At 35.3% G+C, this 15,353-nt stretch overlaps 2 protein-coding genes across 3 annotated transcripts; both read right to left on the bottom strand.

Moving 5' to 3' along the window:
- Positions 1-6,025: 6,025 nt before the first annotated feature.
- Positions 6,026-14,984, bottom strand: LOC131876362 (uncharacterized). 2 transcript variants are annotated; one of them, XM_059221537.1, is made up of 2 exons: positions 14,238-14,984; positions 6,026-6,371 (listed from the first exon to the last, which is right to left on the bottom strand). In XM_059221537.1, exons 1-2 carry the CDS (start codon positions 14,669-14,671, stop codon positions 6,326-6,328), a joined length of 480 nt encoding a protein of 159 aa, XP_059077520.1. In that variant the 5' UTR covers positions 14,672-14,984; the 3' UTR covers positions 6,026-6,325. The 2 variants fall into 2 exon arrangements, with proteins under 2 accessions (XP_059077520.1, XP_059077521.1); XM_059221538.1 differs by lacking the exon at positions 6,026-6,371 and adding an exon at positions 11,637-13,061 and having other exon boundaries at positions 14,238-14,982.
- Positions 6,710-7,669, bottom strand: LOC131068736 (floral homeotic protein AGAMOUS). The gene has a single exon (XM_058003984.2). The coding sequence runs from the start codon at positions 7,474-7,476 to the stop codon at positions 6,907-6,909; it is 570 nt and encodes a 189-aa protein (XP_057859967.2). The 5' UTR covers positions 7,477-7,669; the 3' UTR covers positions 6,710-6,906.
- Positions 14,985-15,353: the final 369 nt, after the last annotated feature.

Raw genomic sequence — 15,353 nt, 5'->3', positions numbered from 1 at the left:
ATTAAAATTATAAATATTTCAACTTTAGTTTAATCATAATTTTAAAAATTAAATCCACAAACATTTAACTAGGTAATAGATAGTGAAAGCAAATTGAAAAACGTCCTGAAAAACGTACCCAAGTAAAAATATATATTAATTATATATAATTTAATATTACATTATGTTATCATATCTAATTATAATATGAATTATATATTAATATGCTAGTAATATAATAATACATTATAATATAATAATAATAAAATATACTAATATGAATTAAAAAGCTTTATTTTGGGAGGACTCTTGGAATGGCTACCCCCCCTTGTCCAGTATAGAAGGGCTTCAAGAAATCAAGAGATGTCTCTCCAGTTCATGGGGCAAGAGTGTTAGTGATTATTTTTGTTTGGAACAAGGTGATGGTGTTCCCAGACCAGTGTGGAAGGACGTTTTTGATAGTCTTGCACCCTTAAATAAAAAAAACAACTTCTCTTGGTAGAACTTAACAAGAGATCTATCTCCTTTCTTGATTCTCTAGACAAACTCATTTGGCTCCCCTCAATTTATGGAAATTACACAGTCAAACATGGTTATAGATTAGTGGAGCAATTGGAACATGTGCCCCCCCTCAGAAGATTTCAATTTTGTTGGGTTGATGGAGGGCTCCAAAAGGCTGGAGTTTTCTCTTGGTTGGCACTTAAAGGTCGAATCTTAACAAGTGAGAGATTGTCATCACTAAATCTAGCTCCTCCCTTCAATTGTGTTTTTTGCAATAAGGAGACAGAATCCATGAATCATCTCCTGCTTAACTGCTCTTATGCATACCAATGTTGGTCCTGGCTTCAAGAAAAACTTAACTGGTCGTCCCCACTCCCAGAAGATCTCACATCAATTTTTGACTCGTGGCCCATCCTTCACTCGAACTCTTTCTTCTCTTGTATCTGGTCAGTGGTTCCTGCAATTCTAATTTGGAACCTCTGGTGGGAAAGAAACAAGAGGATTTTCAGAAAGGAGTCCAATAACCTCCCAAATATTCTCAAGAAGCTGGAAGCATCGATATCAGAGGCTGTCAATGCCCATGTAGAGAAAAAGAAAGGTTTGCACTCAAGCTTCTCTTCTTGGGATGATAAAATTATCTGACTGGCAAGACATATCTCTTCCTTTCAAAGGAAGTCTACTCATTAACACACCAAAGGTTCCTATCAGAAAAGTGATCAAGTGGAAACCTCCTGACCTGGGCTATGTTAAATTAAATTTTGATGGGGCCTCAAAAGGCAACCCCGAGATTTCAGGTTTAGGCTATGTCTTAAGGAATCATTTAGGAATTATCTCTAGTTGTGGCATGGCCTGAATAGCAGATGGATCGAATAATGTGGCCGAAGCCCAGACCCTCTTATTTGGGGTTAGATTGGCCACCACCAATAATGTTAAAAAGATCTTTATTGAAGGAGATTCTATGAACACAATTATGGCTCTTTCAACTTCCTCAACAGTAAAATGCAACTGGAAAATTGAATATATTATTCAAGAAGTTAAACAACTCCTTCTTCAATTTGATGAATATTCAGTTTCTCATTGTTATAGAGAGGCGAATGTTCTAGTAGACTTTCTAGCTAACTAGGGCTGCCTTCTCCCTCATGGAGAACAAATAGTCTCAGGGTCTCTCCTAAAAAAAGTTGAAGGGCTCGAGCTCAGAGAATTTCTAGAGGCCATGTAATTGAGCGTTGTTCAATCATTAATGCACCTTTTTCCTCTTGTGCGGAAAGATTTTCCTCATTTCAATTCCACATTAAGCATTTATAAGGTCGGACTGCCCTGGCACGTACCATATCAACTTGTCTAGATTATTCGCCTGGCAGTATGTGTGTAGATCGGACACGTCCCATTCTTTTCCAATGCATTGGAGTCCTTCGACGACACTCATTTAACACTTTTCAAGGGCATTTAGTATTGCATCATGCGGATTTTTTTCACATGTGCCCGTCTCTTCATTTCATTATGTGGAGACACATTGAAGTTGTCATTAAATGCTTTTCTTTCCTCTGAAGTTTTGAGGTGGGATATACAATTTTTTATGTTCACGGCTTCCAGAATAGTCCTCCATGGCCCTCTGCAAAATCTTTTCCAACAGGGTGTCAACCGAATCAATCTCTCGACCATGTTCATCATTCCATGTTCGAAGACCCAGGGAAAAAGTGATTATTCAAATCCTTGGTGCGTAATGGTTGGAAGCAAATCAATTCAGTCCTCTGTTGTGGGTGATCTCCAGGTTTGCTTCTTTTATTTTGGATCTCTCATGGTTAGTAGAGTATACGAAATTCCTTGTTGGCTCTATTGTCCAACCTAGTTTCTTCACCTGGGAGGAATTAAACTTCCAAATTGCAAACTATAATCTTTTGGTGGGGGACCCGTGGGTTGGCGGTTTATTTGACAAAGAGGAGATTTTGCAGTAGTCTTTAGCCAGGGCAATCTACATTTCCTTTATGAATGGTCTCGTTTATGACTCGTCTACCCCTTTTCGCCACTGGTTGAAACATCAAACGGAGATTTTGGAGGAAGATATAGTTTCCCAATTATACAACATATTTCATGGGATTAGAGTCATTTTTAAGCACACTGCCATAGATCCACATGGCTATGCAAGCTCCTTCCCCACTCCGATGGATATTGAATTCTCAGCAGGCTCTTCAAATGGGAAGTAACGGCAATACTTGACTTCAAATTTTAGAATTTTTGCATCAATTTCTTACCCCTGTCGTATAATTATGCGGAATTTCCCCAAGGTCTTGAGTTGGTATGGACATCTCAGCCATAGCCCATATTTGTTATTATGCGGTATTATTTCAGCCCCTTGAACAACTATCATGCTCCAAGTATAGAATTGTCGGCTCCCCAGTTTTGTATAGTGGAGATTTTTGTCTTCCTGAGCTCGCTTAGCCCCTTCTAGCAGTGCAGTCATGGTTTCATATGGGTCTCTACCAGGCAATTTTGTTCAGATTGGGCTTTTGTGCTCGGGCCCGCGGCCTCCAGATCTCTCAGAGATGGGTCTTCGTTCATTTTCTCCTTGGGGTCTTTGTCTCTCCTCTGTGCTCGACTCCACGGTCTCTCAGTTGAACACTTCAGGAGTGTTTGAATCTTCTTGACTGCTGTTGATAGGGTCCACTTTCCGAGGATGGCCTCCCCCTATCTTTTTTGGAAGTTTTTCGGGCTCTTCAGTCCACATCGACATTCCAATCATTATTTGATTGGTTTTTGAGGTCCTTATTGTATCTCCCCTTCGGGATTGCTTGGGCTGAGCCTATTGTAGCTTGTATTAGGCTTATTTTGATTTTTAGTTTAGATTGCCCTATTATTTTCTTTAATATTTTGAGCCATAACTGGAGGTTTTCTTATTGGCTCTTTCCTCTAGTTTGGTCTTTGAACCAGTTTTTGTAATCTCTATTATTTATATGTTAATATATTATGGTGGCTCGCCACCTTTATCCCAAAAAATAAAAAATATAATATAATATAATATAAATATAATATTAATAAAATATAATTAATATAATAATAATATACCCAATATTAATATGATATATTAATAATTAAGTTTATGATTCAATTAAAGTTAGGATTAGTGTTAAGTTATGATTACTTTTAAAATTATCATTAGGTTAGGTTTTGTTTAAATCTTCAATTTAACCTTTATGTTAAGGTTGAATTAAAGATACAGTTACATTTAAAGTTAGGTTAGGGTTAATGCCAATGTTCTTGGATAAACATTAAGACTATCATGACATTTACAATTGAAAAAAAAGATAAAATTAAAAATCAATTAAAATTACACTTAAATGTTTTATTATTATTTATGCATTTTAAAGATAAAATTCAAAATCAATTAAAATCAGTTAATAAGATGTAAATTTAACTTTATAAAAATTAAAAAACATAAATTAACAAAAAACAATGCAATAAATTCTGAGCAGAAATAGCAAAAATAAAAATATGGATCATAAATTTTTTTTTTCCGCTTCAATCAGTTGTAAAGAAAGAACAGTAATGCAGTGGGAATCATTTCTGCAAATCGCAGTTTCTAGTTTGGCAGAGCGCTTCAAAATTTTAAGAGAATGGAAGAATGGTCTAAAAAAATCTTGCAAAATAAATATAGAAACAACCGAGAGTCTTGTGCGATTTTTCTAAAACATTTGCAGTTGCCTTTTTAAAATAGTAACATTTAAAAAATCTTCAGTAAACCAGGATGCTGCTAAAAAAAATAGAAAGGTTATGTCTTTTAGCTTTTTAATAAGAACATGAAGCTCTGTAATACTTTTCTAAAGATGTATATATGACATTTCAAATAATTAATAAATCGTACAAATTTATAATAGAGAATATATATTATATAGTATTATAATTCATAATATTGATATATATTATTTTAGAATATTTTTTATAAAAATAAATTTTTTTTTACAATATTTTAAAATGGTAAGATATTATTATTTATAATTTTAAAAATATTTTAATATAATTTTTTAGAATAGTTTCTATTTTTTTATATGAATTTGGAAACTTGTCAATCGATTTTAAAATATTTTAATATGATTTTTTAGAATAGTTTGTATATTTTTATATGTTTCTAAAAACGTCAAATGAAAGTATCAAAAGAACCAAATGTCACAAAAAAATCATATCACAACATGGGTGTGGAACCAGGTGATACTTTTGTTAATAAGGAGTGACTTCTTATTTGAGCCCCCCTTTTCTTTCATGGTTATTTTTAATTCCTAAACAATAGCTGCTCCACCAAAATAGGGAAAGATTCTAAATTTAAGCAGAAATAGGGAAAGATAGCAAATTGTGGAGCCAGGTGATACTTTTGTTAATAAGGAGTGACTGCTTATTTGAGCCCCTGTTTTCTTTCATGGCTTACCCCCTGTCCCCATGTTTAAGGGAACTCCCTATTTTAGTGGAGCAGCTACTGCTTAGAAATTGAAAATAAGCTTTGAAAAAAAGGGGGGGCTGAAAATAAGCAGCAACTGCTTATTGAGAAAAATCATATGTGGCTCCACAAATTTCTTTCCCTCCTTTTTATTTGCCTCCAATATTTCCAGCTATATAAAATGCTCCTAAAAATATTGAGTAGTGGCTGCTAGCAAAAATAAGCTTAGCAGCTGCATCTTTTTATTTGCCTCCAATATTTCCAGCTATATAAACTGCTCCTAAAAATATTGAGCAGTGGCTGCTAGCAAAAATAAGCTTAGCGGCTGCATGGGGACCTGCCCTTATTTTTAATTCCTAAACAATAGCCGCATGGAAATAGAGTTAAGAAGCAACATGGAAATACAGTTAAGAAGCCACATGAAAATAGAGTTAAGAAGCAGCACGGAAACATAAGGTAAGTATATATTTTATTGTAGATTCAATTCATGAAGCTTAACTGCAGGGAAAGATTCTAAATTTAAGCAAAAAATAGAGTTAAGAAGCTACATGGGAACATAAGGTAAGTATTTATTTTATTGTAGATTCAATTCATGAAGCTAAGTATTTATTGTAGCTTCAATCTATGAAGCTTAAGGCATTTATTTTGTAAGTTTAATTATTTTTATTTCTACTTACATTGGATTTTTGTTTCTTTTTAAGAAACGAATTTGTGAAGCTTTATCTTGCATTTGCAATTTTTATAACACTTGTCTTGTTTTTCTTTTCATGCACAACTTCTACTCTTCTTTGCTTTCTACTTACATTGGATTTTTGTTTCTTTTTAAGAAACGAATTTGTGAAGCTTTATCTTGCATTTGCAATTTTTATAACACTTGTCTTGTTTTTCTTCTTTATGCACAACTTCTACTCTTCTTTGCCTCCCTTTTTGTTTAATTCAATGTCTTATTGCAAAATAGTATATTTGTTTTTGTTTAGGTGCTTCAAAAATGTCTTCAAAGAGAAAGACTAGAGACAAAGATTATGAAAGTTTAAATTAATAACAAAATTATTTTCATATTGATTTATTAATAATACAAAATATTTTTCAGTTCAATGAGAATTTGAAAACACCTCCTTATCCAGACTATCCAAGCTGAAATGAATAGGAAAAGGGAGAAGAAACGAAAATGCACAGGGTCTATGGAAAGAGATGAAACAAAAAATGCACAAGGCCCTGATCATGGGTTCAGGCTCCATGGAGTCCCCACCCCTGATTCTGCCGTGGTATCCTTTGGCTCTAGAATGGGTTCCTACAAACTGATAAAGTGTTAAAGCTTATGTCAGGAATGACAAGATAAAAACTCCCTCATGTAGTTGGCCATCACTTTGTGCTTTTCGTGAGTCTTTGTTCTTCTTTTTTGTGTTTCTTGGCCTCTTTCTATTTCTTTGGTTTTCTAATTATTTTGCTGGCTTTTCGATTGTCCCTGTATTAGTGGGGTTCAACCGTGGGTTTTGTGTTAGTGGTTTTTTTTTTGCAAGATGATACATGCCTATCCTGCTTTTATTAATCAAAACAATGTCACAACTTAACCATCACACAAGAGATGAACCCAAACAAACAAAGATACCTAATATATTCATTTTTTTAATGTAATCTCAGTACAAAAAAACAAACAAAGATACTTAATAATTAATTATCTTTGAATGTAATCTTTGTTACAGAAAAAAAACAAGATGAAAACACTAGTCAAGTTAATGGATCACACTTACAAAATTTCTAAAAAAATAAAATTGCTAATGACAACAAATAATTGTCTACTAATTGATTAATAATAAATAAAAAAGTTTTAAAAGAGCCTCAACTCTTTTACAAAATTGTTAGCATACAAAAACTTAGAGCTACATCAAAGCTGCCAAACCAATCTACATAATTCACTTGAATCAAATTAAGTCAAAAATAGTCTAATTAAAGAAAATTCTCAATCCATAATTTAGTTTGACACATAACCTACCAAACAATTATCGAGCCCCTAAGATGCATAAATCATGAGCTTCCTCTGGATCAGGTACTTGTGAGCCCGTATTAATGGCCGTATCTTGGTGTAATTGCTGGAATGGAGTACCCGTACAATGATGCGCTAAAAATTTCTTCTCCATATAATCAAAAACCCAACCCTCCCTTTTAGCCCTGATTCGACTGATTGCAACTTCTAGTTTCTGTTCAAGCTCACGCAACTCTTCAAGATTCAAATTTTCAAGTTCTTCTCCCAAAAGCCTTCTTAACTGTAACGCTAAATCCTCACTCTCATTCTGCTGCATTACTAATTCATCATCATTCCTCCTCTCAATCTCTAATGATTCGCTCCCTTCTGTGGCTTTCCTGTATTTCTCCGTTATATATGCCACGCTCTTATTGGTGTATTTACATAGCTTTCCCGTGCTCGAAAAGATTATAAGCAAAATTTCGCAACCGGTGAGAGTTGCCAGTTCTTTGGCTTTCTTAATCACTCCTTTGTGTCTCTTAGAAAACGTCACTTGTCTCTTCGTTTCGTTCTCTATCTTCTCCATCGCGATTTTCTTTCTACCCATATTGAAAGGACCCCAATTTTTCTTTACTCTAACTACAGGAACTCAATTTCTTACCTTTCCCTCCAATTACAGTAACCAAGCTTATCCTCCATATTTATGCAGTTGGTACAACCCTATAAATTTCTATTGCCGTTAAAACACGTGGACTTAAGATTTGACCCGAGCTTTCTTTAAGTTTAAAGATAAATAAATAGAAACTAAACATTTCTAATTTACTAAATTAAGGAAAATAATTATTTTATATCTATCTATCTATATATAAAGATATTCAACTAATCTAGGTTAAAAAAACATTTGATATAGAGACTATTTTTCTTTATAAAAAATTATTATAGATATATTTATTTAAATATATTATAAATATTTATTTAAATATTTTTTATTATAAAAATAAGTAGCATACTTATTTTTAAAGGAGTATAGGTAAAATATGTCTCAATATATCATATTTATTCATTATTCTACTTTAGAAATTATTTAATTATGATATTGTAATCAATGTTAATTATTATTTTATTATCATATTATAATTAATATTAAATTATTATTAAGATATAATTATACTATTGTCTTTTAATATTTTTTATTATTATATTATAATATTTTCATTAATTTTTGTACAAAAAGGAAAAAAATTAATACTAGCTAACTATTAATATATATTTTTATATTTTTATATTTTTATTTAACTACAGGTCCAATGGTTTTGCTATATCTGATTCTGAATGGATGTAGATTTGGGCATCTATGAAGCATGTTGGACTTCAAGTTGCATGCTTTGCTATTTTGCTATATCTGATTCTAAATGGATGTCGATTTGGGCATCTATGAAACATGTTGGACTTCAAGTTGAATAAATGCATAAGTGAGGCAGATTGTGACTGCTACTTCATCTTCTTCAATAAGAGATAGACTATGATTGATGTTCTCGACATTATGAGATATATTGTACCTTTTTGACATATTAGGGATTTAAGTTTCACAACCTTCCTATGTATTATTGAGCAACAATTGTAATTTTTCTTTCTGATTCTTTTATCCGAAACTAAAAAGAATATTAATTACTAATAAAAAATAATAATGAATTAATTTTTTGTTTTTCATACATACATTTAAGTATTACAATTATGCCAAATTAAATGCTTTCGTTTTTATGACAAAATTTTTATTATTTTGTATTTTGCATTAATATAGTGCAGGAGCAAACTGTATTTCCTTGCACTTTCTTCTTCCTCCTCTAACACCATCTCCTCTCCCTCACACTACTACTCATTGCATTTTATTTTGCTGCATGGGTTTTCTTTTTCCTCTCCTACCAACGCACTTCCCTTCTCATTCTTGCTGCAGACAAGACTCTCTTCTCTTTGTTTATTGCTGCACACAATCCCCTCTACTGCAATTAAATGATCAACTAAAATCTGCAATTTTTAAAGGCTAAAACTTCACTCTATGCAGCTCCATTCAATTCCTGTGCCTCTTTACTCACTGCTCCCATTCTCGTTTTTATTTTAACCTGTATCTAAAATAAACTTTATTATTGTTGTGCGCCCCCACAAATCACACTATATTTTTGTCCTCTCTTTTTCTTACGCATCTCTTGGTGGTTAAATCTGCCGTTTTTTAAAAGCTTCAAACTGCATTCTGTTCAAATTATTTGCACTACTTCTTGCCCCTACGCCTTCTCGCTACCCAACAGTCTCTTCATTTTCTACACTGATTTTGTTTCTAATCTACCTTGACTTCTACGCCTCTTGCTTTCCTTTTATGCATTCCCTTCATTTTGCATCTTTTGATCTGCAATTATAATTAACTTGTATTTTCCTATGTTTTTAACAGAGCCCGGTTCTCTCTTCTTATGCACACATTATTTGATTTTCTTTATTACTTATGCAGTGAAAACAAAAATTTTCAACTCTCTCCATATGTGTGGTATGCCCTACATCTTGTGTGTTTACATCGCCCAACCTTCCTATGCACCTCCATCTTTATTTTCTTTCTTTTTAAACCTGGGATGCTCCTGCATGAACAATGAGGAGTCAGGACGACGACAATGTCGATGTTGTCAGTATCTATTAAAAGCCCTAGTGGGTGCTTTTTGGATGATTTTTCACCTTATGCTTGGCTCTCTAAAATTTACCAAAGCTCTTCTTACAGCTAGTTTTGTTGCATTAAGAATTTAGTTGGGTTTCATTATTCATTCCCGTTCTTCTTATAGGGAGAGCTTGAAGATGCATGGCTGAGCATAAAGATGCATGGCTTCACAACGGATAAATGGCACTTCAGTTGTTTTTTTATTCTTTTATTTAATTTTGCACAATAAATCACCGCAGCTGCATCTGCAGCAATCACTTAGGCAATAGATTTTATTTTTAGCTAGCAAATAAAAGTCTTTCTTTCAGTGGTTGATGAATCTACAGAATATACGTTGCTATTTTTCCTTAGTTTACTGGAGTGTTTCTAGTTGTTAGAACCCATTCTATTTTTAGTTTAGCTTTTGTAGTACCTGTTTCTTCATGCAGCTTCTAACTGCTGCTATTTTTAGTCTGGTTATTTCTTTATATATACTCTGTTTTGATCAATGAGAATTAATTCGTTTTTGTTTTTGATCTCTGTTCTATGCACATAGAGCAGTTTTATACTTTGAATTCTTTATTCAATAATATCTGATTGAATGAGATGGTGTTGTGTTTTTTGATCTAATACTCGCTCTTTCTATTATTAATCCTTCAGAGCGAAGGGAGGTTTGTTGCTAGATTGTGAGTTGTGATGTTGGTGTAGCTGTTCAACTCTTTCTCTGCCCCTTATCCTCGCACTAGGGTCACTGATCATGGTGTTGGTGTGAGTCCCTCATTTTTTACTAGTTGCATTTTTGTTATTGAAGGTGATAATGAGGATGGTTGTTTGGTGATGAAGGAGATGGATCTTTGGTGGAGGTCTCTGAGCCATGCTTTCATGCAGAGGGTGCCTCTATGCCTATGTTCATCGTGATGAACTTGCTTGTTTCTAGATATTTGTGTCCTATATTTGGTGTTGGAAATGCTTGTGTGGCTTTGGTGGATCCCTGATAGAATTTGAGGAGCATAGAGGAGGTGATTTTGATGCTGGGGTTTTTGGTTGGCGATTCAGGGGTCCCCTAGACGTTTCTCTGGAGTGAGGTGGTATCTCATAGAGGAGGTGATTTTGATGCTGGGGTTTTTGGTTGGCGATTCAGGGGTCCCCTAGACGTTTCTCTGGAGTGAGGTGGTATCTATTTTATGGGTGTCCCTTGGGAGGATCCACTCATAAAGTGTCAGCTATTCATACAGCCTCTAAAGAGGTTATAAATATCTTAGGTCAATTTTTCAATTAGGGGAAGCATGCCAGTAGCTAACGTTTGGACCATTTTTTTTTGGTGTATCAGATGTTTACAATTTTTTTTTTGGTGCATCAGATTTTGATAGTTTTTTGTTGTTGTTTCTGCAACTTAACTGTTTATAACTGTTGTTTTGAAAAATTGACTTAAAAAAAAATAAAAAACACATAAATCATTTTTGACTTACAGTAATTATAAATATTCTAAAAGAAAAAGTAATTATTATGTTGAGGCGATCGTTCTATGAATCTCGTTTACCACCAAAATTTGTACAAATCCACCAACAGTCTCAGTAATTTTAAAATTTGTACAGATCCACCGACAGTCTCGGTGATTTTATCTTTAAATTATCTGTTAATTAGCCGATAGACTATATAGGGGGAATTGCACCGCATTCGTCTATGTCTGACGCCGGAAAATTATTTCCCCTTGCCGGTGAAGAAACAGTTGTCGATAATCTTCAGTTTTAATCTACGCTGCAGTTGTCGGTCTATCTGCCTGTGAAACACGGTCAAATAACTTCGAGACTAAGCTAAACTGTATTTATCTGGCTCTGGTTGAAGACTGGATGCAAGTGGATTGGTAATAATTGAGCCCTGAGATTAGTCACTTGCCATGGTTTCAGTTAATCTTATTGTTAAGAATCTGTACGCCATCACATCGAGTTACTTCTCATTTTATGCGAATAGATTGAATCAGCTGTAGCGATCATACCGTTTTTTAACTGGGTAAGGTTTCGTAAACATATTTTCCTCAGCCCAATTTTTTTCATCTGCATCGTGTGCAGGACAAAACATTTTTTTTCCTCAAAAGTTTACAGTAGTCTTGAAGCATTTTTTATTCAGTGGCTTACAATGGTCTTGAGTCATTTTTTTCTTTCACAAGACAGACTGGTTTTATCCCCTGCTCTTTAACTTGATTTTTTTAACTTGATTTTTTTCTGTCCAACGTGATCAGTTCACCTTTGCCAGTATTCTGGAAAAGCGTAGGGACAACCATGAAAGCATAATGGAAAAGGTTTTATGTCAGATGTTATGATTGTAAATGCCCTGGTAGATACGCATGCAATATGTGGAAGTATGGATAAGGTACGTGAATCGTTTGACAAAATGCCTCAGAAAAATGTGATCTCATGAGCTGCAAAGCCAGACTCTGCCATCTTTGCTAGCATGCTGTGCCAAAATGGGCATATTAAAAGAGGGTATGACTATCCATCAGAGCATAATTGAATGTGAATTTCAGTCAGATGTACTAGTCATAAATGCCCTGATAGACATGCATGTGAAATGTGGATGCATACACAACGTACGTGTACTGTTTGACAAAATGCCTGAAAGAGATACTATCTCATCGAATGCAATGATTACAGGATACGCACAAAAAGGCTGTGTTGAAAAGGCCTTAGTAATTTCTAAGCGAATGCAAAAGTGGATGCTTTAGAACCTAGTATGGATATCCATAAAACCATAATCCACCAAATGGAATGTGATGATTTCAGGATATGTACAAAATGGATTCTTTGGAAATGCCTTAGAATCTTGTAAGCAAATGTAATTGGCAGGTGTGAAGTCTGGGTCTTTAACTTTTGTCACTGTGCTCTCATCCTGTGCCGAAAAGGGAGCTTTAGAACAGAGTATAGACATCCATCAAATCCTGTCGCACTAGTCACAACATATCAGCCAATCTAATGACAAAATCGACAGTCACACTTAGAAATAGTTAAGCACATCTTCTCTCTCTTCATTGAATAATTTGTCTTTATAACCTCAGCTCTTAGTTTGGGTTTGATTACTCATTCACAATTTTATCATAAATTAGACTCAAAATTAATGTAGGGTTACTTAATTTCCCTACAATTCCCACTTGAGGCCAACACCCAATGCCTTACTGTAATGCCTAACACCAAGCTTTCACAACGTCATTGATATTGTGTCAGTGTCAGCAAAGACCGTTTAAATAACAACTCAAGGAAACAAATATGATGAATTACTTCTGATATTATTCCATCAAAATTTTCTACAAGAAGAATAATGAAGTTAACAGCTCTTCATGAAATGCCATCAACACCAATGGTACATGGGGACTGTACTGTTCATGAGGAATAGTGATGTGTATCTGTGACAAGTGATTACAAGGGAATTGTCCTCATGTTTTCGCCTTTTCTACACCACCAGGAATTCATTTCCCATCCACAAGCTGCTCCCTGATCCGTAAATATTAACTATTTCATTGCCTACAAACATGACCAAACCAGAAAATATGTTGTGAAATGGCCTGTTAGGGCATATACAACCTAGACATACTATAGTGTGTGTGTATGTATTAGATCGTTAGTTAAATGGGGAGATTTTCTCTTTATGATGACCTATAACATAAATTATAGGTGTATTCTTTGGCTGCATGCTTTGTGATGGAGGCATGCAAAACCTACCATGTTGAGTTGCCACATGGATCACCTGATTCCTGGTCCATGTAGATCATTTCAATAAATTGATTCTACTGCAACTATTTACTTTTTGAATTTCCTTATAGTTTCACATGATAGCCATGTTTGAATAGTTAGTTCAAGTGGGAAAGGTGATGAAAGAAAATACAATGGCTAGAATATATATGTCTGTTGAAGGCCAAATGGTGAGAGATGAAAGACCACAAATGTGATTTCTTAAAACCTATGATTGGAGAAACAAAAGAACTGCCAACTGCAAGGAAAATTGATCAATCAAAACCAGCAAAAGCGTTCAGAAGCAATTACCACTTTTGGACTACAAGATTTTCGCTACACCACACTAAGTTAGAGATAGATTGAACAATAACCAAAGTCAACTAACATAACAATTCAAAATAAAGTTAAACTAGCAAATATATCAGACTAACTACCATTGAGAAAAATCCAAAATGTAGAGCAACGAAGGGCTGAAAGTGAAAATTATTAAATAATACGATCATCAATTGGGAACTGTTTAACCAAATGCCTCAAAGAGATTTGGTCATGTAAGGTAAATGAGGGAACCAACAGTTCAGGTCTTTGAAGGCTATCGTCCTGGACGAGCTAGCCCTGGATCGTAAATCCACTCAAATGCTTTTTGTTTTTGCTGCAGAACACTAAATTTGAGAGGAAGGTTAATTTTCAGAATACAAATACATTCTTGGTTTAGGTGGGTTGCTTGGGTCATAACTGTCTTTCCTCATGTGTCCTTTGAGTTTTATCTGTCTTTCCTCATGTGTCCTCTGAGTTTTATCTTCTAAAGCCTAATACCGGATTTCTTAACGTCCTCCATTTATGGCCTCGAGAAAATGATAAGTTATAACCACACAAATATTATCAAATCACTAACAGGCTAAATTGCCTATCTTGTGCCCAGCAAAGATGGTCGTAAGTTCAGGAATTAAGAAAGAAAGATCAAAGTACCTGAATAAGAATGTACGCTGGACAAAATGGGTGACGCTGGACCTTTGAGAAACCAGGGCTGGTCCACTCGCGGGCTTCGACCTCTGAGAAACTAGGGTACTTCTCGCGGAATAGGACCTCTGAGAAATCAGGGTTGGTCCACTCGTGGACTCATTCCCCTCCAGTAGCACCAAAGATCGGGGTATCGAAATCGACAAAATGGGTGACGCTGGACCTCTGAAAAACCAGGGCTGGACAAAATGGGCGACGATGGACCTTTGAGAAACTAGGGCTAGACCCCCCGCGGGCTTCGACCTCTGAGAAACTAGGGTACTTCTCGTGGAATAGGACCTCTGAGAAATCAGGGTTGGTCCACTCGTGGACTCATTCCCCTCCAGCAGCACCAAAGATTGGGGTATCGAAATCGACCGCGGTCTCAGACCCCGGTCACCCATTGTCACAGGTTTCCTTGGCAAAATGCCATTGGAGAGTACCAGAACCTAGACATCTGGGCAAAAAAGGTTGCAACAGGATCAAACTGTATTCCTATTGCAACCCATCAGAAGAGATTTATTTCTTCTAATCAATCTCTGTATTCCAAGAAGCAGCCTAGGCGACAAAGACAACAAAACTACCCCCCTTCAACAACAGGATGGCCTTTCAAGGTTTGGAGCACATTAGGCCCGCCTAACAGAGGTTTGCGAGTCAAGGACAACAGAAAGGCCTTCCCCTCAGGGCCCGACCAACTGGGGTCTGTAAGCAAGGACCATAAATGGCCCAAGAAATCAATGGGAAGCAAACTCTTTGTGCTCCCTTCGAAATCTCTAAACCCTTCGCTTGTCTGCTTCAAGGAGAATGCTTTCTTTGCAAAATGGTGTGGCACTGGTGGGACAAACAAAGATATCGTGGATTGGTGGAAATCATCCTTTCCAGACCTTATAGCAGTGAGACAAATGCAGAACGATTTCTTGTTCATAGAATGTGTGGATGCGACACTAAAGAAAACAATCACAAAGGGTAGTCCCTTGTTTTGTCAAGGCTCCACATTCCATTTCCTGGATTGGAAACTAGGGTTCGATCCAGCCCAGCACAGATTCTAGAAAAACTCCTATCTGGTTATCCCTAGTAGGCCTTCCT

The sequence above is a fragment of the Cryptomeria japonica genome, chromosome 5 (genome assembly GCF_030272615.1).
Source record: "Cryptomeria japonica chromosome 5, Sugi_1.0, whole genome shotgun sequence".
Lineage (NCBI taxonomy): Eukaryota > Viridiplantae > Streptophyta > Pinopsida > Cupressales > Cupressaceae > Cryptomeria > Cryptomeria japonica.
The sequence above is the reverse complement of the archived record's forward strand: the minus strand, read 5'-3'. Positions and strand labels throughout refer to the sequence as shown.

What these genes read in the sequence shown, in the direction of transcription:
- LOC131068736 (XM_058003984.2), bottom strand. Translation starts at nt 7,476, where the DNA reads ATGGGTAGAAAGAAAATCGCGATGGAGAAGATAGAGAACGAAACGAAG.
- LOC131876362 (XM_059221537.1), bottom strand. Translation starts at nt 14,671, where the DNA reads ATGGGTGACCGGGGTCTGAGACCGCGGTCGATTTCGATACCCCAATCT. An exon ending in CAGCGTACATTCTTATTCAG is followed by an intron (nt 6,372 to 14,237) that starts GTACTTTGATCT and finishes CCACTAATACAG; the next exon opens with GGACAATCGAAAAGCCAGCA.